Raw genomic sequence first — 24308 nt, forward strand, 5'->3', positions numbered from 1 at the left:
TACCATGGTTCCCAGTTTCTCCCCCGTGGAGCTCTCAGGGTGTCATGATGTTTCATTATTTAAAAGACAGAGAAAGAGAAGATTCTGAATGTTCCCGACACAAAGAAATGATAAATGTCTGAGGTGATGCCTGATCGCATCATTACACATCGTCCACACACACTGAAATGCCGTACAGACCTGAAGGTTTGGGATTAGATTGTATTTGGGGGCGGGGGCGGGGTTGGGTTGTTTTTTATGAATTATTCTGCTTAATATTTTTTTAAGATTGACACACCATAATTGTACATATTTAGAAAGTATTGTTGGCCCCGCGCTGGCATTCAACCAGCTATGGGACTGTCTTTGGGCAAGCCCAGGGCTTGTAAGTCACATGGCATAGTTCATACCAGAAGAACTAAGAGGCAAAGGCCACGTGGAGCCATTGAACCTCTGCACAGATACTGCCAGCAACAGGTGCTCACTCCTGGCACTTAATTATGCTCCTCTGATTATAATTACAACCATCATCTTTTAACTTACTCTCTGACTTTTGCTGGGGTGAAAGAAAAGCAGCTAATATTTTGGATTCATTGGCCAGGGATTGTTCTTCTCCAGGCTCAAAGCAGAGATGGAGAGCCAACTGAGGAAGGAGTATCCCTTTTCCTAACCAGAAATGTCACCCGGTGGATGCCGACTGATTCTGCTGTGCCTGTTGTGGGCTGACGTCCCTTCAACTCTGTTGGCCAGTTCTATCCCATAGTCTTTTGTCAAGGGTGAAAGAACTATGCTGGGGCTCTTGGGTGTACTCCTCTTTGCAGTCCCTGCCTTGGAAATCCTACTGTCCTTATTTAAGGCAGTGGGAACAACTAGACCAGTGTGTCCTGTGCTTGTCCCTTCGGACATCCCCAGCATCACCTTGTCTTATGTCAACCTGATCCCTCAGGAGCGAAGCCCAGAGAGTTCCAAGGCCAAGTCCTCTGGTGAGAAAACAGGGACCCCTGCAAGACGAGGGACAGGGAGGGAGGGGAGGTGCCGCGGGACTGCCTTTTACTCACCGTCTGGTGAGAACTGGTCCCTCTCGAACACGGTGATGCACAGGACCTCCTGTTCCAGGTCTCTGATGAAGAACTGGCAGTTGGAATTCCACTTGGGGTTCAGAGTGTCCTGGATTGTCTTGGTGATGTGGCACTGGGAGCCCATGGTCACCTCGCAGTATGGGTTGCTCTTTCCTGGAGCAAACAAAAGCCTCTGCCAGGTGGGAACGACACCTCATTTGTCCCCTCCACTGTCACACTTAATAAGTGCAAAATCTGGGTGAAAACTCCCCAAACTCAGTATCGTACTTAAATGGAGAGCAACTAATTAGATGGGTGGGCCTTTGAACTGTCTGCTCTCCTCAGCCTCACAATGTGTCACCTCTACTGTGACACAGCCAGTCAGATTCCCCAGAGAAGCAGAGGAATGGAAAGCATTCACACCAACAAATAAAACCTCCCGCTTTTTAACAAGTGCCATGAAAGCCAGTTCCCGAAGAAAATTTAAGCTAAGAACTTGATTTAAGGTCGGTTGGGGGGGCGTGGGAAATGCAGGGAAACCCCCAGCACGCCAGGGGACGCTTCCTTGGTCCTTACCGTGTGACCGGCAGGGCTTCAACTCAATGCCTTCCACAACGTTCACCATCAACCTTCCAATGCCTGTTGCCCTTTGGGAACGGACTGTGACAGCAGGGAAACACACACTTCATTTCAACACGGGATGCCTGTCTATCCCGGTTGGACTTCCTGCACCCAATCCAAAGCACTTCCCCCCTCCTCTCCTTAAACCCTTGCTTCCTGGCTCCTGGCTCCTCCCTCTACCCCTTGCCTGCACCCCCACCCTGTGCCCACTGCCATCCCATCTCACGCACCCCTCTACTTCTAGGCACAGCTCCAGCGCTAAGGATTCTGGGCCCAACCAAATGGCTCTCCTACTCCAGCTCTGCAGGAACCTCGGGCCCTGCCACCTGGAGATACTTTACCAAGGTACGCCTTCTCTCGCTTCTTTTTCTCAGTCTCTATGTAGAGCTCAGAAGCAGCTTTGATTTTCTGCACCCAGGCAGTCCTTGGACGGGAAAAGACAGAATGTTGCCAAACAGAACTCAGGGAAAAAAAGGCTTCGGGTCTGTTCAAATTCTGTTTCCAGGACTCTCGTTGGTTCATTTGATTTTAATGACAAAGGCTCGGAAAAGAAATGTCACAGGATGCTATTATCCCTACCATTAGTAAGAAAGTGGTGTTCTCATGGGTAAAAGACCTGCATCTGTGTCCCCAGGAAGGAAGTCTATGTTAAATGACAGACACCCTGGAGGAGGTACCACTCCTCTTTTTTTCCTTGTTGAAAAACATCACATATTTGCCCAACCCAGTAAGGCAGAAACGTCTCTCCTACAAACACACCCAAGGGAAAAACAAAAACCATTTCCCAGACTGGGAACCACTTCCCAAGAAAGAGCAAGACACGCAGCAGGAAGCACTTTGGCCTGGCCTTTCTCCTTCGTGTTTTTCTGAGCCATATGCACAGTAACTTCAGCCAATTCTCCGGCTTGGCACACATGCTCTTTGGAAGTTGTTGGCCTTGTGTCAAGCTCACCCTTCAGAAAATGATCTATTTCACTTGGCTCCAGGACCAGAGCCTTAAGATAGGACTGGAAGCAAAAACCCGCAGCCCAAGGATCCAAAATGAGCCCCGTGTGCCAGGGGAAGAGGATTCAGGTATGGGTGCTCCTGCTAACCCCCAAATCACCTTCCTGTTGGTCTCTGCCACCTGGGAAACCTGGGCAAACCCAAGATGCTCCATTTTGCTAAAAGACTGCTGAAATTTCTTTAAAAAATATTCTCAAGCATAATTAGTTTCGATCCATTTTATTTTGAAAAAAATCCATGCCATGTGACCAAATTTGAGAAGCTCTAGGAAAAAAAAAAAAACATTACACTCTCCCCAATCCTCACCAGAATTTATAGCGTTGCAGCTGGGGGGTGTTGGGAATTGCTGGCAGGTGTCCTGCACCCAGTGATAGGGAGTGTCAGGTCTTACCGTTCATTTATGCTTTCTGCTCGGAGGGTGTAGACTCGGTCGATGTGGGAAATGTGGAAGATGGGTTCATCTCCAGAAGGGTCAGTGGGTAATTTTACTAGAACCTCGTTTAGGAAAATAGGCTGTAAAGTAAGAATGCACAGGTCTTACAAAACAGCCTGGGGTCTGTGTGCTCTAGAAAATTCCTGTGTGTGTGCTTGTGCAAGAACATTCGAGAAGGCAAGACTGCGGGTATGTATTTCAGTAAACTAGACTGACCATGAATGCGTGTGTGTCCAGTAGCCTAGACAAAGGGTCTATGTGTGTGTTTGAGGGTGTGGTCCTGTAAACCAGACTAAGGATTTGTGTGTTTCCAGTAAATTATTCTGGAACAAGGATTCTGTGTTAATATTGATTTTGATATATTGCAAGTTATGGTTATGGGTCCCTTTCATCCTGCAGGTATATTTGATTCCTTCAAGGTAAGATCTAAATATCTGTTCTCCCACAGTGCATCCTGAACAGCACAGTCCCCACCAACTCCATGTCTAAGTGAGTCCCTCTGAGGAGTTTCATGCGGTTTCTAAGGAAAGGTCTACAAAAATACTTCACTCTCCCCCGCCCCGCCCCCCAATAAAGCTAACTGCTGCTTCTGAGAAAATTCTTCAGTAAAAACACCCTCACACAATTTAGAAAAAAATGATATTCCATGGCACAGAGACACACAAACATAGCCATGCACGTGCGAGCACACCAGGCAACACAGCGTGAGGAACTCTCCACAGGTTGACTGCTCCAGGGGGCTTTCGCTGATAAAGTGGGAGGGTCACAGATGTTTCAAGCTCCCTCGAGATTTGGGAGATTTGGCGGGAGACTCAGGATGGCGTGAAGGTGGCAGTGGCTCTTGGACTGATGATGTTCTGTACCTCTACTCCAACCTTTTCATGCCTGCCACAACTGTGCTCTGGGGCCTGAGCTCCCTGGGGCAAGGCATGTCTCTGTCATGTCCTGGGGACCCAGAGCAGCTAATCCATGTGTAACCAGTGGAATTGTGTGTTACTGGCAATGCATGACCCTGAATCCTGGCTCATCCCTTTGCCTTCTCCTCCACACCACAACCCCAATCCTGCCCAAACTGGCTCCTCTGGAAACTCCTTCCTCCCCAAGCACACCAGCCCTGCTAGTGCACCCTAAACAGAACTTACTGTTTTGTACATTTTATATTGCAGGTTAGACTTGGGGCTGAAGACTTTGTCCGAGCCGGAAGACCCCAAGGGCTTGGTGATTTGGGTCAGCAGGAGGAAGTCATTGAAAAGGAAGCCGTACAGTTCCTTGTTGCTCTTGGCCTTGTACAGCTTCCCACTGTGCAGGAACTTGCGTGGCCCCAAGCAATTGGTCACTGAATTGAACACCAGTTGCTGAGAAAGGAAAACAAAATCCAAAGAAGACACAATAAAGGGAGGTCATGCTTTTATTTTTGTTTCTCTCCACCCGGAAGGATGGGATCCATCAAAATCCATGGACAGGCCCCATCGGCTGCAGCTTGGGCACAAATCAGGATGGCTATGAAGACCTTTCAGAGCCAAGAAGTCAAAGTCAAAGATATGGTTCTGGGGATTCCAAGTGTCCAGAGGAGTCCTGGTGTAAACCTGTGGCTCTTCCCAAGCGTGTGTTTCTCCCTTTTGATTATTGGAGAAACCACCCCATTGGCTCCTACCCTCATGACCATCAGGGTCAGGTGCTGCACCAGAGTGGCAGAAGCCAGCTTAAACAGAAGCCCCCTTTTTCTGGAAAGCAGCAGGGACTCTCCTATATAAGTCCACAAGACAAATGCAACTTCTCAGGCCCCCTAGCATGTGGGTGACGGCAAAACTCAGGGGTGCTTAGTGACAGACACCTCAACAGACACTGTCTCGTGCACATCAAATCCCAACCAACTAACTCATTCTGAAAATGTGAAGGGGACAGCTCTCTCCCTGACACTTTCCAACCCTTAGGGACAGCTATGAGTGTTGACATGTGGCTGTAACACCTCCCTGGGGTTGATGATCTCATGCCAGCAGGGGCAAAGGGGCAAAGGGGGGCTGGGGTAGAGACAATTCCACAAAGGTCCCATTTGACAGCAAGCGGTGAGGATGAGGCAGCAGGTACCACAGCTGTGTCCCAGGCAGTGAGGTGATCCAGGCAGATGCTGGACCTTCATGGTCTCCACCTGCCTGCACATCTGCCCGGGCCCACATCTGCCCTGGCCGTGCTCTATACAGCAGCCTTCAAGGTCAGGTTTCCAGAGCTGTGATCCCTCTAGACCTCTCCGAGCAGACCGTGTAGGGGCAATGGAGCTCCCAAAAAGCATCTCCCAGAGATGCTGGTGGCTGCCTGTGTACCTCCAATGTGGGAGAAAGATTTGGTGGTGCCTCTGTGACCAAAGAGGTTAACAAGAAGAGCAGTCGCTCTGTTCCACTCAACAGGTCTGTGGAGGAAGGATGTCCTCTAACCTCTCTCCAAAGCTCTGAGAGAAAGATTGAAGGGGACACCCCAACAGGAGCCTTCAGAGAATAATCTTCACCCCATGCACTCTTAACAGAAGCCAAGAGACCAATCTGGCTCTTCTTGCTTGCCAAGTTCAAGATACTTGGTGACAGTGAGTCTAGAAAAGGCAAATGTCCCTGGATCCAATGTCATTTAGAGAATGTCCTGCATTCACACTCCTAGTTTATGGCTCTCAGGCGGCCAGGTTAACACTGGCTCTGTGTGAACTGGGAAGAGTCTTCGCATTCCTCTGTCTCTGGACAAGAATGCCAGAAACAGCATTCATCTGAAAACTAATCACTGGCGTGTATCCAGCTCTGGGCCACATGTGGGCCACTCTGTGGTTATGAGACAGAAATCAGAAGCCATCCTGTTCCCTTCCTCTTACTGTGAATGCCATAAAGACAACCATAAGCTGGGTATGAAAACAAGGAAAGTCCAGTCGATGAAGGACAATAAGTTGGTTTTAAAGGGGGGATATAAGCCTCAAAAATCAGATGTCAAGAATCTATTTTATTCTTAACATCCTCAGGTGAAGACCTAGGCCCCTGCACCCTCTGATGGAGACTCATGGAGGGCCCCTTACTAAAGTGCACTCTGCTATCTCAGCGTCTCATCAGAAGCGGTCAGGGCCTCTGTCTCCAGCATCAAAGCAACGATCCTTGAACGCTACGTAGCCCTATTGGCCAGCCCGCAGCTTCCCTAAATCAGTGGGGCCCATCGTTGCTCTCCACCGCTGTCCCTTCCCCTGCCACTCAAGACACCCCCCCATTCCTCACTAGAGAGAGAGCTTCATCTTCCTACGTCCAGGCACGGGTCACCTAGTCCAGCGCCTCCCTGAACACCTGCACAGCTGTCCCTCCTCGTCACACGCTTGCCAGCCAGCTCTGCTCATCACTCTCCCATTTTGTTGTAAATATTAGTTTAACCCCAGCTCTCTGGAGGCCCATAGGCTCTTTGAGTGTATGGGTCACATCTTATTTTTTTTATGTCTTTGGGGTTTAGAATCAAGTGATGGCCTCTCGGCAGATACTCAATAAATGTTTATTAGATGAATGAGTGAATGAGAGAGAGCCAATCAACCAAAGACCATCCCTAGATTCCAAAACGAGGACCCATGGCCTTCACCTTGGTTTCCACAGGTTAGCTTTGCTAACCCTCACCTGCACTGAAGATGGGCAGTTGTGGGGCCGGGAAGGCACACAGTGGTGACTTACCCAGGTGCTGTCTTTGAAGCTTAGAGGAGAGAAGAGCCATGGGGAGGGTGGATGATGGGGACACGTTCTCCCTGGGCACACTGGGAAACCCTAGTGCATGGCGTATGTGTGTGCATGTACGTGTGTGTGCGTGCACACTTACACAGAGACAGAAAAAAAAAAAACGGGTAGAAAGGATGAATGAGAATAAAGAAAAAGTTGAATGACAAAAAAAAAAAAAAAGGAATTAAAGGTCAGAGAAGACACTTCCGTCTTTCCATTTCTGGAAGTATGGTGGACTAGATACTCTGGATGACTCACCAACAAAAGCTTTTTAAAAATCCTATTTTTTAAATGCATTCAGCAAAAATAAATAATAATAAAGTTAAAAATACGCAGAGGCCAAAAACCAAAATAAAATTATATCCTTGAAAGATAATCAAGCCCCAAAGTCAGGTTTAGTCCTTAGAGTCTCAGCTGAATCTGGTGATGCTGCATCTCCATTTTAATGGCTATGTAGGGCACAGAGACAGGAGGAGATGTTCCAGGACCCAGGTCAGGGATGTAACAGGAAATCTCCACAAAAAGGTTTCTATAACAAGCAAACTCAAGTGCAGAAAGCATGAGCAAGAGACCTTTTTTGCTTTTGACTTTGGTGAAAATGGAGGAAAACGTGCCTCTGGGAATTTGTGACCACCAGGAAGCTCTCACACAGGCAACCACACAATCCACACAACTAATATGATCCCAAAACACGCTCTAAATATAATTTAGAGTGATCCTGGAGCAATCCTCTCATGACGAATGCTACTTCAGACAGCAGAGACGCCCTTAGGTGAAGTTCCTAGGAATGTTGAATTCACAGTTAAGAATCACACTGCAGGGGCTGGCGGTGTCATTTAGTGACAGAGCACTTGCCCAGTATTCCCAGCATAGCACGGTATCCCCAGTACAGCAAGAAAAGGTACTCACAATATATACCAAAAAACGAAGTATGATTAGCAAGAGCGAACAGAAACAACAGACAAAAGAATAAGACCCATAACTTTAGGTATCGGACCCATAACTTTAGGTATTTAGGTACTGGATTTGGAATATACAGGAATATGTTTACAATGTGCTAAGAAAAAAATGAGAAGCATGAACACTTGAGCGAGGAACAAGACACAAGAAAGAAACCAGATTGAAGAAAATAAACAGAACTGTTGGCCATAGGAAATAATACGATTATAATAAAAATCTATCAAGATTAAACAGCAGATAAGAAGCCATTGAGAGAGAATTAGGAAACTGTAGGCTGGCGGGGAGGATGGTGCATGATTTTTCTTGTCCTCCTTCTTGGTGGCTACAGAAGCTGAGTGAGGGGAGGCCCAGGTCCCACCCTAGGGGCACTTACCTCCGACAGGCCTTCACACTGCACATGGGCTTGGATCCACTCCAGCCGGTCCGAGTTCTCCTTCTCGCGCACCCCCTCATTCACCTGGGAACACAGCTCTTCGGCCTTCTCCAGGGCATGTTTCAAGTGGCTGTGGTCAGGGTGGTTTTCAGGAGTGTTCTCCAGGATCTACACAGGAAAACAGAAGACAACAGGCAACATGGGTGGGCCTGGGGTCCGTTGTCCTGGAGGACACAGTCCAGCAGAGGTAGGGCACAACCCTTTTCTAACCGTGCCCCCCTGGGCAACCACAGCTCTGAGCGCCACCAGGCAATGGCACACAGCATGATGGCCACTGTAGCAAGTGGCCTTGAAGACACCTCCTCTTCATGGGCTCAGTGAGGGCTAAGCGTCCCACCAAGAGGCAACCTGCCCTTGAACCTCATCCCAACCCCATACCCTTGAACATCCCCAGGGCAAGCTGTGTGACCTGTCCTGCAAAACACTGATCTCCCAGGGTGAACTCTAAACCATACAGACAAGCTCTCAGGATTGATTTCAGGAGGCACACAGAACCATGGAGCCAGAAGGGACCTCAGGGTCTCTCTTTGAAAACCTTTACCCTATTTCACAGAGAAAGAAACTTGGCCCAGAGACTGGGACCAAAGCCAGATTCCCAGCCAGCAGCCAGCTGTAACTCTTCTCCCACCTGCTCAACTCACCCGAGGGAACTTAGGATGGAATTCCAGTGTTAGACCTGTACAGTGTCCCATGAACTCAGACTAAGGTGCAAGACTGGGCAGGGTACACTTGCAGAGGGCGGGGGTTAGCATGCAGTGCTGGGTACTGGGGAACAGTGTCTGCACCCTGCATGGATATCCCATAGAGAATGGCTCTTTCCTGGGTCCATGCACAGATGTGGGCCTCCATGCATCTATGAAACTATATGCAGATGGGTGCATTGGAGCAAACGTGTGCATTTTGAGTAGACTCTTCCAAGTTTAGTGGTTTAGAGTGCCAGTTCCTGAGCTAGACTCCTGGTTAATATCCCTGCTGTGTCACACTGATCAATAACACTTTGCATTGGTTGCTTGAAGGCCCTGGTTCTCAGTTGCCTCCTATGATAAACAGAGATGTAAATAGTGCCTCTTTTTAAAGGTTATTTGAAGGACTAAATGACCTGATATAAATGAACCACTTTAAAGTCCCTGCCCCTTAGAAAGCCATAGCAATTGCCATCAGATTCTCAAAGGGCTTTGGGGTCCCAAAAAATAGTTACCATCTTCTGTCCTAAAACAAAGAAAGCCCCTAAGCTACTTTTACAAGGTACCAGGAGAATGCCAAGAGTGTACTTGCCCAGGCAAGTAATTCAAATGAACATTATCCCATACAATATCTCTTCTCAAAGGTATTCTTTGGCTTAAAGTCCTAAGTAGTGCCCAAACTGAGACATACTGAATTGACATATTCTGTATCTCGTGTATCCACCAATTAATTCCAAGCAACTACCTCATCCTCAGCACAAATCCTGACTATACATGAGACTCTCTTTGAAAAATCCTGAAGACTCATCCAACCATATCAGAATCCTTGGGGTAGAACTCTGGCTTAGGCATTTCCCGGAGCTCTCCAGATGATGCTGGGATGATGCAGACGAGCCCAAGGACCACTATTCTGGACAGGGAGCCTGCTCGGCTAATTGTATGAACTCATTTGCTTTGTTCCAAAATGAAAACAGGTTCATCGATTTTTCTAGTTGTAAAAGTAGTATTTACAATGTACAAAATTTAGAAAATTCAGAAAGTTACCCAGATACTAAAGGTCATTCGTAGTTCCCCATCTGGAGAGAACCTCTATCTACGTATTAGTTAATGGATTCATATGTACGAAATTTTTTAAAAATTAAAATTGTATCATGCTACCATTTTGTACACGGCTTATAGCATATCACTTTATATCTGTTTCATATGGATCTATACTACCACTTTGAAGGGTTGTAAAATATGTCATCATAAGACAGACTCACAATATGTTCAAGTAGTTCTCCACTCAAAAAACTCTATGTTGTTTCCAATTTTTCAATATTTCTTTAACTATTTCCTTAAAATAAATTCCTAGAGGTGGATTTGATGATTTGAAGAGAAAGTGTAGGGACTGGGGATAGAGCTCAGTTGGTAGAGTGCTTGCCTTACATGCACAAGGCCCTGGGTTCAGTCCCCAGCACCACTAAAAAGAGAGAGAGAGAGAGAGAGAGAGAGAGAGAGAAAGTGTAGCTGGGCAAGGTGGCACCCATCTATAATCCCAGCCACTTGGAAAGCTTAGGCAGGAGGATCACAAGTTTAAGATCAGCCTGGGCAACTTACCAAGACCTTGTCTCCAAATAAAATTTTAAAACAGACTGGGGATAGCTCAGAGGTGGAGAATTGCCTAGCATGTGCAAGGGCCTGGTTTCAATTGAAAGAAAGAAAGGAAAGAAGAGTAGAGGAGAGGGGAGGGGAGAGGACAGATTAATCTACACATTACCATTCAAAAGGCTGTAGCCATTTACCTTCCACCAGCATCCTTGCCAACCCTGGAGACCTACAATCTTTTTTCCAACATGTGCCCATTTGGCAAGCCCAAAACAAGGTATTTCCTGGTTTTGTTATGCATTTCCTTTATCATCTGTGACTGTGAACTTTTTGCATGCTTAATACATAAGTGTACTAAATAAACATAAGTGTACTAAATGACAAAGCTAACATTCACATACTAGTAAATAATAATCCAGGCACTTTACAGGTGTTTACTCCATTAATTCTCACAGCACTAAGCAGACAGTACTATTAGTGTCTGTTTTACACACAAGGAGACCAAGGCCCAGAGAAGTTAAGTAACTCACCTGAGGGTGCACTGAGGTGGTACTAAGATTCATACCCAGGCATCCTGGCTCAAAACTTGTAGCATCTCTTCACCACCACTTTACACCACACCTCAGCAGTTTCCAGGTGTGTTTTACCTCTTTTTCTACTGAAGTTTTGTTTTTAAGTTAGAAGAGTATGTGACATACAGATACCTGTTCATATTTCAGTGCCTACTTATATATAGTTAAACTTATATTTACACAGTTTATACAATCTGTCATTTATCTTAGCCTTTCTTTGTTCATTATATTTTCTAACAGAAATTTTTAAGAAAAAAATGTTTATGAAAATAGTAGATTGACGGTCCTATTGTGCAAGAGCAAACAATACAGAGGTATATAGAACAGGAGTGAACGCGGCCTTGCCTGTCCTCCTGCAGAAGAAACCACCGCAGGGCTGAAGACATTCCTTCAGGGTCTCGGGATGCTCTGTGTACAGTCACACGCCTCATCAGGATGCCTCAGCCAACGATGGATTTCATATGGATTCTGTCCCATAACATTATATTGCCTAATGACATCACTGCCTTAGTTTGTGTAAACACTCTGATGTGAGGACAGTGACAGAATCAACTACAACACATTTGCCAGAATGGACCCCGTCTTTAAGCAACAGGTGTTTAATAATCACACGTAAAGTCCCCCTCCCCGGCCTTTTCTTAACTGTTCTGGGGATGGACTCCAGGACCTCCCGCATGCTGGGTGAGTGCTCTGCCGCTGCACTGTATCCTCAGCCTGCCTCCCCCTTTTGCAAAATGGAACATACTGGAGGACACCTCGATGAGATTTTTTTCACTCAACAGCTTTTTCTGGATCTCGTTCTCTGCTAATAACGTAAAACAGAAATTGTCCTCTGGCTTCTAAAATATTTTCATAGTCCAGACCTATGGTTTGGACCTATTTTACCAGAATAAAAGTTTTCTTTTAGGTTGCTATGGCTAAGGTCTGTGGTGGGTGCCGTGCTCAGAACCCCTCCACCAAAACATCCAGCCTTAGTACTTTCACGTGGAAGGTCTCTCATGTGCACCTGAGGCCTTGCTGCCTTCTTCAATTCTTTGAGTTCAGTCAGCTTCCAGTTCATTCTCTTAGATGCTCTGGGGGGCAGCTAGCTTGTTTCTGAAAATGACAGTTTGTGAGTTTTTTTTTTTCCTTTTTAATATTTATGCCTCTCAGTTCTTTTCTTGCTTTTGTGTTTCCTCCCCATTGGTTAGATCTAGAACACCTGTTTTAAAAGGATATTTCCAATTTTGATTTGCAATTACACACGGAGGGAAATAAAGAGAAGTATTGAACTAACTAAATGGTGACTGTGGAATTGGGAAGAAGGAAACAGTAGTTTGAAAGAAGCTTTCAAAACTATTTAACTCAGCCAAAGTGCCTGAAGTGTGTTTTGTGGGGCTGAGATAGGGCTGCACTGTGGAGACGGCATATATGGGAGGGAGATGTGTTAAGTATGTGGAGGTTGAGCAAATATACAACCTGTTGAGAACCCTGAAAGCCAGGTGTCTCATAGAGTATATAGAAAGGGGAACACTGGAATAAATCCTGTGGTATTGGATTACAGTAGGGGGTAACTGTGAATTTGTGGGTTTTAATATACATAGATAAACTAATTTGGAAATTAATATATGTATATGCAAATATCTATGTACAAATATACATACATATATTTCCCAATTCTGTCCTGAAAGGCCCAAAGACAATGTCAACCCAGCCGTGATGAGCACACCAGTGCCCAGATCTGGGTTTCTAGATATCATTCTCGGTTAAAAAAAAACAGACCTAAAACCTCTCTTCAGGAGATACACTTCTTGTGGTTGTAGAATCATAGGCTCAGAGATGCCTTTGTCTGTCCACTCATTTTACACATGAGGACACTGATCCCTGATTTTGCTCTGTTAGTATGGTACTGGCTTTCTTGAAGTGACAAGAGAAAAAACGATTGTCTAACATCAACACAGAGTATCTCACGGTGGCCTTCTGCAGATGGTGACAGGAATCGTGTTTCCTTCTTTCCTGCTAGGAAAATCAAAGCACAGAGGCAGTGGGCCCCACATTAGGAAGAGAACCAAGAACTGAGCTCTCGTTTTCTGGCTTAGAAGGTAAAAGCCACTTGGTAGCACATGTGAAGGCTGCATGTCATGAATTCTTTTCATGCTAAACCAACTTCTTTTCTCTGAGCTACCAAGCAGATGGATCCAACACCCTGTTGGCACATGGATTCTGCACAACCATCAGGTGTGTTGGCTGGGGAAACTGCTAAAGACCCCAGTGCTCTCCAATGCTGAGAAGGTATTCCTCGGTTTGAAAAGGTCAGACGGGTACTTACATTTTTAATGATCAGTGGGTATCTTGTTACCCGCTGCATAGGCTTCAGTATAAAACTAGACAGCGGCATCCCTTTACAGCGAGGGTCCATTGCCAATCTCTGAAATAAGAGATTTGTTTAAATGTATCTCATAAATCTGAAAAGTCCAAAGTCAGTGACATCGACACTAATGTCAGTTAGGACTCTCCACCCATTATCTCATTTATCTGGATGATAGCTGCGGAACCTGGGATTGGAAGGGCCTGACCAGTTACAATGGTCCAAGATGAGGCAGTTTCCAGAGACAGAATGGGAGACCCCCAGGTATGACCCATACCCCAGGTTAGGCCCCGCCCTCTAGATTCAGCATATCTTCTGTGGGATACATAGTTCCCTGCTCAGAGAGGAGATTCTTCCAATATCTAAAACAACTTTACACAACTCCGGAGAAGAAGAAGAATCACAAGACCATACAGTCAGAGCAAAAAATCTTCCTCAAGATCGTGAGTTCAAAGCCAGCCTCAGCAACTTAGTGAGGCCCTAAACAACTCATAGAGACCCTGTCTCTATATAAAATATAAAAAAGGGCCAGGGATGTTGCTCGGTGATTAAGGCCCCTGGTTCAATCCCTGGTACCAAGAAAACAAAACAAAAAAACTCCCCCAAGTCCTGGAGAAGCAGAAGGGTTGAATCTCATCTAGATTTGCGCAGAGCCAGCCCGCATCTCTGGGCAGGGAGAGACCTGGGGGCCAAGACTCAGTCTCGGGGCCTGTGATTTGTCTCTGCCCTCAGATCCCGCCCCTTTCCTTGCACCACTCTGTCAATTCTGTGAGCCTGTCTGGTGGAAGAGAGTCTTTCTGCCCCCCAAATCAGAGCTTGTCTTCCAGTCACAGGGCTATACAGTGACTTATCTCCCCAAGACTCTGCTCTGGTTTCACGCCGTAGACACAGGCAGCTGCTGTGAACTGCTGGTGCGCTGAGGCCTGAGGACGGTCAGCATCTAGACCTGACATCCAGCCAAGGACACCTTTGTTCCCGGAAAGCCTCTCAGAAGGCAAAGGCGTGCCAAGCTCCTGCTGGAATGAGGCAGGAGAAATGAAGAGAGGAGGGACAACAAGCCCCTCACCCTGGGCTCTGTCAGCATTTCTCTGAAGTTCAAGTGCATCCAATGATGACCTCATCCTGCCTGTGCCCAGACTGGGCCGCTCAGCATCTCTTCCCATCTCTGGCTCATGGGATTGAATCCAGGGGCATGTAACCACTGAGCCCCACCCTGCTGGGAGCCATTAGCCAAGTAGGTATGACAATTTCCTTGCCAGCGTACCCCATGTTGCAGTGACATTGAATGTAGGTGACCTTGTTCAAGGACCAAGGCGGATTAGGGCGTTCCCGGTTTAGGTTCCAGGTTTAAGGTTTAAGATTATTCCTGCTGGGAATAGGGCGTATCCTGCTGCCTGAGTTCCCCTAGAGTTCTCACGGGATTCAGACAGTATTCTTTGGGAGATAGAAGCCCAGTGGAGGTGGATTTGGGCAGAGAACGTGGATTTCCCCAGAACGTGATTGTAGACGGCTGGTGTGAGTTCGGGAATAAAGAGTTGCTGTTTGAATCTACAAGCTGTGTGGTGGCTCGTGATTGTGTGCCCAGCCAGACTGTGGCACCACCCCAGCCTGTTTTATTTTATTTTTTAATATAGTTATCAATGGGCCTTTATTTATCTATCTATCTATTTATTTATTTATATTTGGTGCTGAGGATCGAACCCAGTGCCTCACACAAGGTAGGCAAGCGCTCTACCACTGAGCTACAACCCCAGGCCCCAGTTTTATTTTATATTTTTGAGTCAGAGCCTCTCTAAGTTGCTGAGGCTGGCTTTGAACCTGTGACCATCCTACCTCAGCCCCGAGTCACTGAGATTACAGGTGTGTGCCACCGTGCCTGGCTCAGTCTACTTCTTATCCATTTCTCACCTTTGAGTGACCTCAGAATGTCTCATTTATTGGCTAGCAAATCTAAGCATTTAATGTAGAGGTTTAACACTGGGTTAGGAGAGGGAAGGAACAGGAAGTTTATGTGAGGCTATGACCAGGAAGAGGCCATACTTTTGCCTCACAGTGATGATGAACACAGAATTCTCAGGGAGGTGAGAAATGGCCTGCCCCCTGAAGGTATACCAGTTGTCCTTATTGTTATCTTGTTGCTTATTAATCATAATGAACCTGATTGATGGAAGTGACTGTTCTTGTCCTATTTTTCCCTTGGAGAAATGACTGGTGTGGCCAGCAGGGACCCACTCTGGTTAATGCCAAGTCTCAGGACTGCAAGCCCAGGGTGGGAACTTCTAGCAGTATTGGCACCACCTCCCCAAATGTCCCCTGAGGGACACGTGGCTCTTAGGACCCTGCCAGTCCCAAGGAGAGGTCATGGTGTCCCATGTTGACTCGTGTGGGTTGCTCAGAGCTTGAGCCCATCAAGCAGAGCGACTGAGAAGGAGAAGGGGCACCACTGGGACCCCTGGCAGGTGAGCTCTGCAGGCAAAGGGCAGAGGCCAGCAAGGAACTGAGGATGCTGTCATTAACAGAAGGGGAACCCGAGCCCTGCCAGGTCCAACGAATGAGGTGAAAGACTTCAACTGCCTTCAAAGAAACACCACTGATGCCCAGGAAGGAGATCTCTGAAGACGCTCAAAGCTTCCAGGCCCAGGGCTGAGCCCAGCCCCCTGGGTGACAGCCACACCTCTCTACAGCTGCAGCTAGTGCCAATCTCTGATTGCTTGGCGAGACTTCAACCCCTGCTGGCCTTCACTGGGAAGATGTTTGCAGACCCTGATGAGCCCTCACACCCAGCGGCCCGTGATCCCCACCGTGGAGGCGCAGCCTGGCCCCCTTACTTTTACAAACTCCTTGAAGTCTGGGGCCTCGTCCGTCTTCTGCTGGATCAGGGCAGCCCCGTTGAGCTGGCAGCTGCAGAAGCGGATGTAGGGCTGCATGTGGGGCAGCTGGGCGCTCAGGATGTCCCCGATCATCTTCACGGGCATCTTCTCCCCAGACATCTTCTTGCGGACTCTCAGCGCTCTGCACGGAAACACGGGAGGTGAGCCCCCGCCTTCGCGCTGCCTGACAGCACTGCGGCACACTTCTAGGTGGTACAGAAACGGAATGTGTGTGAGGGGCACAGACCCGAGGGCCACTAAAGCATCTATTTGGGAGACAAGGAACAGAGAAAGAAATGAGTCTAGCGCTATGGAGAGGGGTCGCAGGGGCGTTTTCTTTGGCATGGTGGCTATTTGCCACCATTTTTCTTCTTGTGGTGAAATATGGGATTGTTTCCCTGATAACTTGGGCAGGACCCCTGATGTCTTGCTTCAAGGATCATCTGTGGTGAAAGCCCAGGCTGGCAGGGCATGAGCAATGAGCCTACTTCTGGGGTCACTGCCACCCAAGGGAAGTTGCTGTCACCTGGGGACGGGGAGACATATTTTTAGACTACACAGAACATAATGAAGATGGTAATCAATTACCACAAAAAATAATCCCATTATGTTTGCCAAAATTAAGATTCATTATTAATCATAGTGGTTTGAACGATCTCTGCCATTCTCTGCTTTATAGCTAATTCAAGGTTGACCAGATTAAGGGTTCTGAAGGGAGAAGTCTTTTACTATAGCAACGGGCCAATGAGCCCAAACAATCTACATCCCAAAAGCCAAGAAGAGGCGTTGGAAGGACTGGGAAGCATTTGTTCTGGGGTCCACCTGTAAAGTGAGTGTTCAAAGCCAAGACTGCCGGGACTGTGACATCCATCCTTCCAACCTAATACGTGAACTCTTAAGACAGCTTCTGGAAGATGCTGAGCTCCTATATGGCAAGGAGAGCAATGTACTCCAAGGTCAGGCCACACCACACAAGGCCATGAATTGTTCAGCTGCCCGAGTGACCACAGGGGGATGGGTGGGTGGGTGGATGGAACAGAATGGTGGGGTAGGGTTGTCATATGAGGCTGGGAGGATGTCCCTATGCATTCCTTTGGCCACTTCCATGGTCATATTGGAGCAGCCCTTGAGATATGGGTAGGGCTATATAATTCCAAGGAGGCTCTGCAGTTAACATTAGGCTTTAAAAATTTGGGATCACTTTCTTTTCTTCCTTGCACATTTTTTGGGTAAAGAAAATTTCCTAGGCCCGAGAAAACTAAGGAATGAGACTTTAGGGAAAATAAATTATATGAGCAATCAGTAATTCCACCTCCAGTGGATGTCCCCATGGGAGAGGTCAGCACTGGCTGCCGGGGTGTAAGAAGTAGCAGCTTGGCGTCCTCAGGATAGCCCAAAGGACACTGCCCGTTGAGGGGCTGGTGTGGAATCTCCTTGCAGAAATTTGCTTAAGGCTGATATCACTACAATTTCGGGGGAGAAGTGTCCCAAAACCATGTTATAAAGTTGCTGTGAATAGAAGCAGGAAGCAATTCCATCATTTTTTTATGAGGAGCAGTTTTTCTACAAGGTAATGAAAGTATTTTCACCCTCTCCCTCCTTTTTGAATGGTGGGGGAGAAAAAAAGAAACTTCATAGGCACATTGTCATTGTCTTGTGTATACAGGGCTGGTTGCTAGGCTCTGGAGGCCCATGTGGGTTGACCGAGTTGTCCAACCAGGAGGCAGGCCTGAAATCAAGACTGGACTTTCCAGGGCCTTGCCCCTGTGGGGTTCAGTTGCCTTACAGGCTTATGAGGAGTGGAGGGTGCTATCAGGCCTAGGGTCATATGACTCTGTGGTTGTAGCCACAGTCCTCAGAGCATCTGACCTTTGATGAGCTGATCTGCCATTTCATGAAAAAGTTTAGAGATGAGAAGTGTGAGGGGCCAAGGGAATGGATAAGCTGATCAACACCTCACAGAGCACTGGATGTTTGCAGAATGCATGAATGTGCCTAAGCCTCCGGGCTGTGCATGATCAAGAGCTAACATGGATTCATGCTTTCTATGTGCTAAACACTTTTAATAAATGCATACTACTGCTATAGTTTGGATAAAAAAAAAAGTCCCCAAAAGGCCCATCTGTTGGAGGCTTGGCTCTCAGCCTGTGGTGCTACTGGGACAAAGTGCGGCCTCATTGGAGGAAGTTGGGTCATTGGTGGCACGTCCTTGAAGGAAATATTGGGACCCCACCCACTTTCTGTCTCTCTTTGCTTCCCAGCTCTCTTGACCTCTCACTGTGACATGCTGCCTCACAAGCCCACAAGCAACGGGGCCAGCTGACCGTGAACTGGAACCTCCACACTGTGAGCCAAAGTAAACCTTTCCTCTTTTTAAGCTGATCATCTCGGGTGTTTACATTAGAGTAATGCAAAACTGACTAATAATTATTAGCCACACTTCCTGTTGGGGAAACCAAGGCACGTGGAAATGGAGTGACTGGACCAAGTCACACAGTGAACACGTGACAGAGGCATCCCTGGAACCCAGGTCTGACCCCAGAGCCTGTGGTGGGGACAACTCCCTCCTCCCCGTGTGGCCCCCGTCTCTCCACGCCACGCTCAGCCTCTGGACCTCCCTTCTCGCTTCCTTCCCCCATCTCCACACAGTCTCCTCTTGTCTACACCCAGCCCGACGATCCCCTTTCCCCTCCTTCCTCCCATCCAGTCGCAGCCACTAAGATATGGTTTCAGATTTTATTGTTCTTTCATTTTCTGCTTGAACGAAATAAAGTGCTATCATTTTTCTTAAGTTCAAAAGAAGGTGATTCAAAGACTTTAAGAAAGCCACTTTTTGGGGGAGAAGTTCTTGGGCTTCTTTTTCCCCCTTTTTCTATTTTCCTTCCTTTTTTCTTTTCCTTCTATCAAAGGGGGCAGGAAAGAGTCTATTTTTTCTCCTTTTTTTAACTTGTCCCTTGCAGTGACACGTGACGGTAGAGTGTATCTGAGACACCAAACATATATGGAGAATAACTTCCCCTCCTGGGGCTGTGCCTGACGTGGAGTCACTGGTCACGGATTCCTATGCACGTAGGAAACTCTCGTCCAGTTCATTCTACCGTCTTACCTATTTCCACCCCTCCCAAGACTCTTGATTCAAAAAAATAGGTCCAATACTGCCCCCACCCACCTTCGCTTCCCTTCTGCTGTCTCCCTGACCCCTGCCTGAGGGGCCCGGGCTCTGGATTCAAAAAGGTTCTGGCTCTTTCTGCACTGCCCGGCTTTCTAGAGGCACGTTCCTCACCAGGAAGAGGCCGACCTCTCTCTAATGTCCACTAGAGGCTTCAGTGGCAGGAGGTGCACATTTTGCAGGTGACCTCCTTTTATTTTCCTTTTACAGCTTATTAGTTATTGATCTGCTGACTCCGGTGGTTCCTCTACATACCAGCAGCGTGCCCTGCGCCTTGGATCAGGAATGGCAGCTGTGAGGCAGCTTGCTGGTGGCTTTCCAGGAATGTCACCTTAAGTCCCCTCTATCCCAATGGCCTCCCTCTTGCAGGCTGCCGGAGCCTTCCGAGCTCCCCATCATCAGGCTGCTCCGTCGCATGGAGAAATCACATCCATGCGGCCAAGCGAGTGAGCAAAACGTCCGCTGTGCGATTCACCACACAGGTGCTCACCCTAGAGTCCTCCCAAGTTCTCTGGGTTTGAAGTAGTTCATCATAAAATGTTGGAATGAATTTAAAAAAAAAAAAAAAAAAACAGATCCCCAGAAGGCTCCTGTTAAATACAAGATTTATCTAAAAGAAGAAAACTTAAGCCAGTGAACCCAAACTAGCTAGTCAGTCAATCAGGAGAGGGGGACAGGGAGCGGGGGCCTTGGGATGGGAGAGGGGCCAGGAGCACCCAGCTCACTCTCCCAGGATGGGCAGTGTGCCAGTTGTACACAGGACCTCCTGGCTCCTCTCAATGGCCCTGCATCCTAGACAAAACAGGGACAGTGGCTGCAGCCACACAGGGGTTAGAACACAGGATGGGCGTTACTCTTCCAGGTAGTTGCCCTAAAGAAGTTAGAAGGTTCTGGAGTCCTGACAAAAACTTGGGCCATGTGACTCCAGATGCTTCACTGAGGGAAGTGATTGAGTGGAATCCCCAGTTTTGGGGACCTTGAGTGCCACGCATAGAACAGCCCACCTCCTATGTGACTTTGGGAAATTCAGTCAGCCTGAGTTTTCTTTCCCTCGCCGTCACAGTACTCTCAGTCCCCACTTTGGGGCCATTAGGCAGGTCAGAGCTAACAGGCCTGGCCCCTACAGAGCTCATTTGTTTAAAACCATGTGTCTCCAGAATTTTAAGATTAGTACTTGAAGGCTCATGATTAATCAACACCTTCCACCCAGGTGACGGCAAGGGTCAGTACTGAGTGGGACCTTTGAGAGGGGGAGCCTAGTGCCAGGTAATGAGGTCACTGGAGGGAATCAATACAGCTCTCACAGGACCTGGGTCAGTTTCCCCCAGAATGAATTGTTACAAAAGAGCGAGACTGGCCCCTGAATCCCTCTGGCTTCCTGTCTCACTGTGTGTTCTCTCCTCGCACACTTCTGTCACTGTGATACCTCCCACCATGAGGCCCTCCTCATTAGAGGCCAAACAGAAGAGACCACCAGATCTGAGATTTTCAGCTTCCAAAACTGTGAGCTAAATAAGCCTTTTTTTAAAAAAATAATAAGGTTTCCAGCTTTAGGTTTTTTGTTATAGCAATAGAATACAGACTAATGAAATCCCCATTTTACATATGAGAACACCAAGGCCCAGGGACTTTAAGCAACCTGCCCAAAGACACACAGCCAGAGGCAATAGCAAGATGTGAGCACAAGTCTGAGGTCCATCCTAAGCCTGGAACACTTCTACAGCATCCTTCTGGAGGAGGAAAACAGAAAGACTTTCTCTAAGCGCCTATTTGTGTTCCAGAGCAGAGAGAGCAGACATTCTGTACCTTTATTCATGTCACCTGCCCACGCCTCCCTGCCCATCCCTTCATCCACTGCCAAACACATACCCAAGAAAGTGGGGCCCTGAGATTACTTTACGAAAACAATGTGGGGACAACATTTAGGAACTGGTGGCTTCCCGATGACCTGAATATGGAGATGGGGTATGGACATGGGCTTTGGGGTGGCTGCACTTCCCTCTCAGGCCTGGAGAGGGGGCCCTTGTTCCCAGCCGCTCTATCACAGGCCCCAGAGGTCAGGACCTAATCTGTGTTCTCGCAAGTTCTAATGAGGACCGGATGGACACACATTTTGGTTTTCTAGGTTTTGGGGTGGGGGGACCTTTGTGATGATCTGACCCAGTCCTTTCACTTTATAGATGAAGAAACCAAGGCTCACAGAGGAAGAGCAGCAAGACTGTATCCCAACCCAGGTCCCTCGACTCCTAGCCCCACAGCTGCCTCTGCAGACTAGAATAGGACTAAAATACAAATGGCCCTAGGCCAGCTGCTCAAGGCCACCCGAGGAACTCTGGTCATGTTAGACAGGGGACAGTTGCACCCTTTTCCATGTGCAGGAGCCAACAATGTCTCGAGAGAGCATCATTACCCCCTGGGAACCTGGGTCTCAGGGAAGGCCTTGGGGCTGGGGACTGTCTGGATGCAGCTGGCCAGTGGTCAGCAGTCAGAACTGGCCCAGTTCTGAACATTCTGGACCCACAGGCAAAGCAGGACCGAGGCTGCCTTGGCGACTTACTCCCCGCAATGACTATGAAGCGTTTTTCCGGAAAGCATGAGGGTGGGCACAGAGGGCGATGGCGCCTGTGAGTAGTAACAAGCAAAAAAGGCAGAGTGACACAGGGTGGCATGCATGAGGGACACACGAGGGGACCACACAGAAGTGCTAGTGTGCGGGCCGGAGGCGGCGCGGCTGGGGATTAGAGAAGAAAGGCTTACTTCAGAAGTTTGATATTACACATAATCAGCTCCTTCCAGTTAACAAAAATCATAGCAACCTCTTTTTCTGTCAGCAGCTCAGACTCCATCAGGGGTTTCTGAAAGATCTACAGGTGCAGAAAATGAAGCGGTTCAGAAAGCAAACAGTTAGCTCAAAACTTGCACACACTCGCGCACACGGGTCTGTCTGGAGCCAGGGAAGGGGCTGTGGTCTGCAGCCGACCGGAAGGTCCACCTTCCTGCAGAGTGCTGCAGCAGATGGAGGGGTGCCCGGCCAGTCTGCGGTCTTACAAAGGAGGGAGGGTGAGGTTTAGCCCCACCGGTAAGGAGCTGGGTTCCAGCACAACGTCATGTAGGCAGGCAGAGCTGTCTCGCCTGCCCACCGCAAGGAGATGGCCCTGTGGGGAAGTGGGGCTTACGATGGCTGTGGCGCAGGCCTGTCCTTCACACTCCCGTGCAGCATCTGCTGCTTCCCACAGGAGCTTGGGGCATTGGGAGGGAAGCAACCTCAGGCAGTAGCTCTGCTAATAAGCAGGGCTACTTGTGGGGCCCTCAGGGACGAACCTCATTGCTCTTTCCCCAGGGTCCTGGGCTGGCCTCAGACACAGCCAGCACTTCCAGGAGGTGGTCACAAGGGGGTGACCTTGCCCTTCCCAAGTTCTGTGTGTTTAGGTAACTTGCAGTAAATCATGGCTCTCGGTACCCCCTATCCACGAGGAGGTCCTTACCTACTGTCTGGAGTAAGGGGCACTTCTGAAGTTGTTTGGGGATGGGTACCGCCTGTCTTTGGAATAAACTTGCCCAGGCTGCCTGTGATCCCTGGGGACACTATTCTGAATGAATCCTTAAGCCTATGTTGAGCCAGGCATATCTCAGGCCAGTACCCATGATGTGCATCTTGCCTACTGCTCAAAGGTGCCATATCTAAGGGGGTGACACTTACATCCTGGACACCTTAGACAGTATAACAGCAGTCCAATGTCTTGAGAAAAGGCAACTCTTTTGAAGTTGTGCCACTGCCTATATGCTCATGCAGCCTTGGGGGCCTGCAATCCTCCCTGTACTCCTTCAATACTGAGTACCCAGCTGTGTCTCTCCAGGATGCTAGGATTACCAGATGAGATGGTTTTACCACATTTGATGACAGGGGTGGGGTTCCAAACTATTATGGCATGTTTCAAATCCCCATTTCCTGCAATGGTGTCTTCCTATGTGTAGGACAAGAGGCCACCCTTTCAGCAGGGGTGCCCAACTCTGTATCGCCCCATCTTTCCAGATGGGCTGGCTAAGACTCTTCTGGGAGGACATACAAGTTGAGGCATCATCCCAGGCCCGGGAGACTCACAGAGGCCTGGAAGGACACATCTTCATGCTCAGCAACAGATTTTTATCAGGGGTTTATGGAGCACAAGGAACAGCTCAAGAGACTAGCCAGATGGGCACCATCTTCAGATGCCAGCTCTGAGGGCCAGGAGTGACATGGCTGGCTCTATGACATCAACTAGTTGGTGGCTGAGCTGCAACTCCTCTTACTACAGCCAGGATTCCCAACTCACAGTTCACAAGCCCCCTTCCACCAGCGCCTCTGGGACTTGTATGCCCTCGCATGAGCAAGCTCTGCCCCTCTGTGGGTGTGACTCAGTCAGTCCCAGTGAGAGACGGTTCCTCCCGGGTGAGATCTCCTGGCATTTGCTATCCATGTGCTCCTCACAAATCAGAAGGTGTCCCAGGATCAGAATCGGGACACAGGCTTCCTCAGCAGGGCCCCCGCCTCCTGCAGTGCCCCCCCCACCCGCCACCATCCCCAGTTGCCAGTACCTCTGTGACCAGCTGGAGGTCATTCACGTAGTTCTCCTCTGTGACAATGAGTTCGTGGATGTACCCTTGTCGCTTTCGTTCAGTGGGGGTCAACATATCCAAGAGATGTAAGTCTGAACACCCTGGAAGACACAACCGTTTGGGACCATTTAGTCAGACTCTGGAGCAACTCACAGGGCTTTGCAATGACTATGCTCTGGGCCTGTGGCTGAGCCCCTGTGGCCTCATTCCAGTCGGGCAGGGCTGGGGGTTGAACTGCACCCTCCTAAGATATGCTGAAGCCCTAACCCC

General features: G+C 48.3%; 1 protein-coding gene across 1 annotated transcript in view; it reads right to left on the minus strand.

Moving 5' to 3' along the window:
• Positions 1-24308, minus strand: part of Itsn1 (intersectin 1) — a 204906-nt gene that overhangs the window by 291 nt on the left and 180307 nt on the right. Inside the window, exons 29-38 of the mRNA XM_027929297.2 lie at positions 24018-24139; positions 22200-22306; positions 16232-16415; positions 13365-13463; positions 8155-8322; positions 4239-4451; positions 3055-3176; positions 2000-2082; positions 1614-1697; positions 1038-1211 (exon numbers count right to left, since the gene is read on the minus strand). Coding sequence (XP_027785098.1) covers positions 1038-1211; positions 1614-1697; positions 2000-2082; positions 3055-3176; positions 4239-4451; positions 8155-8322; positions 13365-13463; positions 16232-16415; positions 22200-22306; positions 24018-24139 — 1356 coding nt within the window. The remainder of the gene's footprint in view (positions 1-1037; positions 1212-1613; positions 1698-1999; positions 2083-3054; positions 3177-4238; positions 4452-8154; positions 8323-13364; positions 13464-16231; positions 16416-22199; positions 22307-24017; positions 24140-24308) is intronic.

The sequence above is a fragment of the Marmota flaviventris genome, chromosome 8, assembly GCF_047511675.1.
Source record: "Marmota flaviventris isolate mMarFla1 chromosome 8, mMarFla1.hap1, whole genome shotgun sequence".
Lineage (NCBI taxonomy): Eukaryota > Metazoa > Chordata > Mammalia > Rodentia > Sciuridae > Marmota > Marmota flaviventris.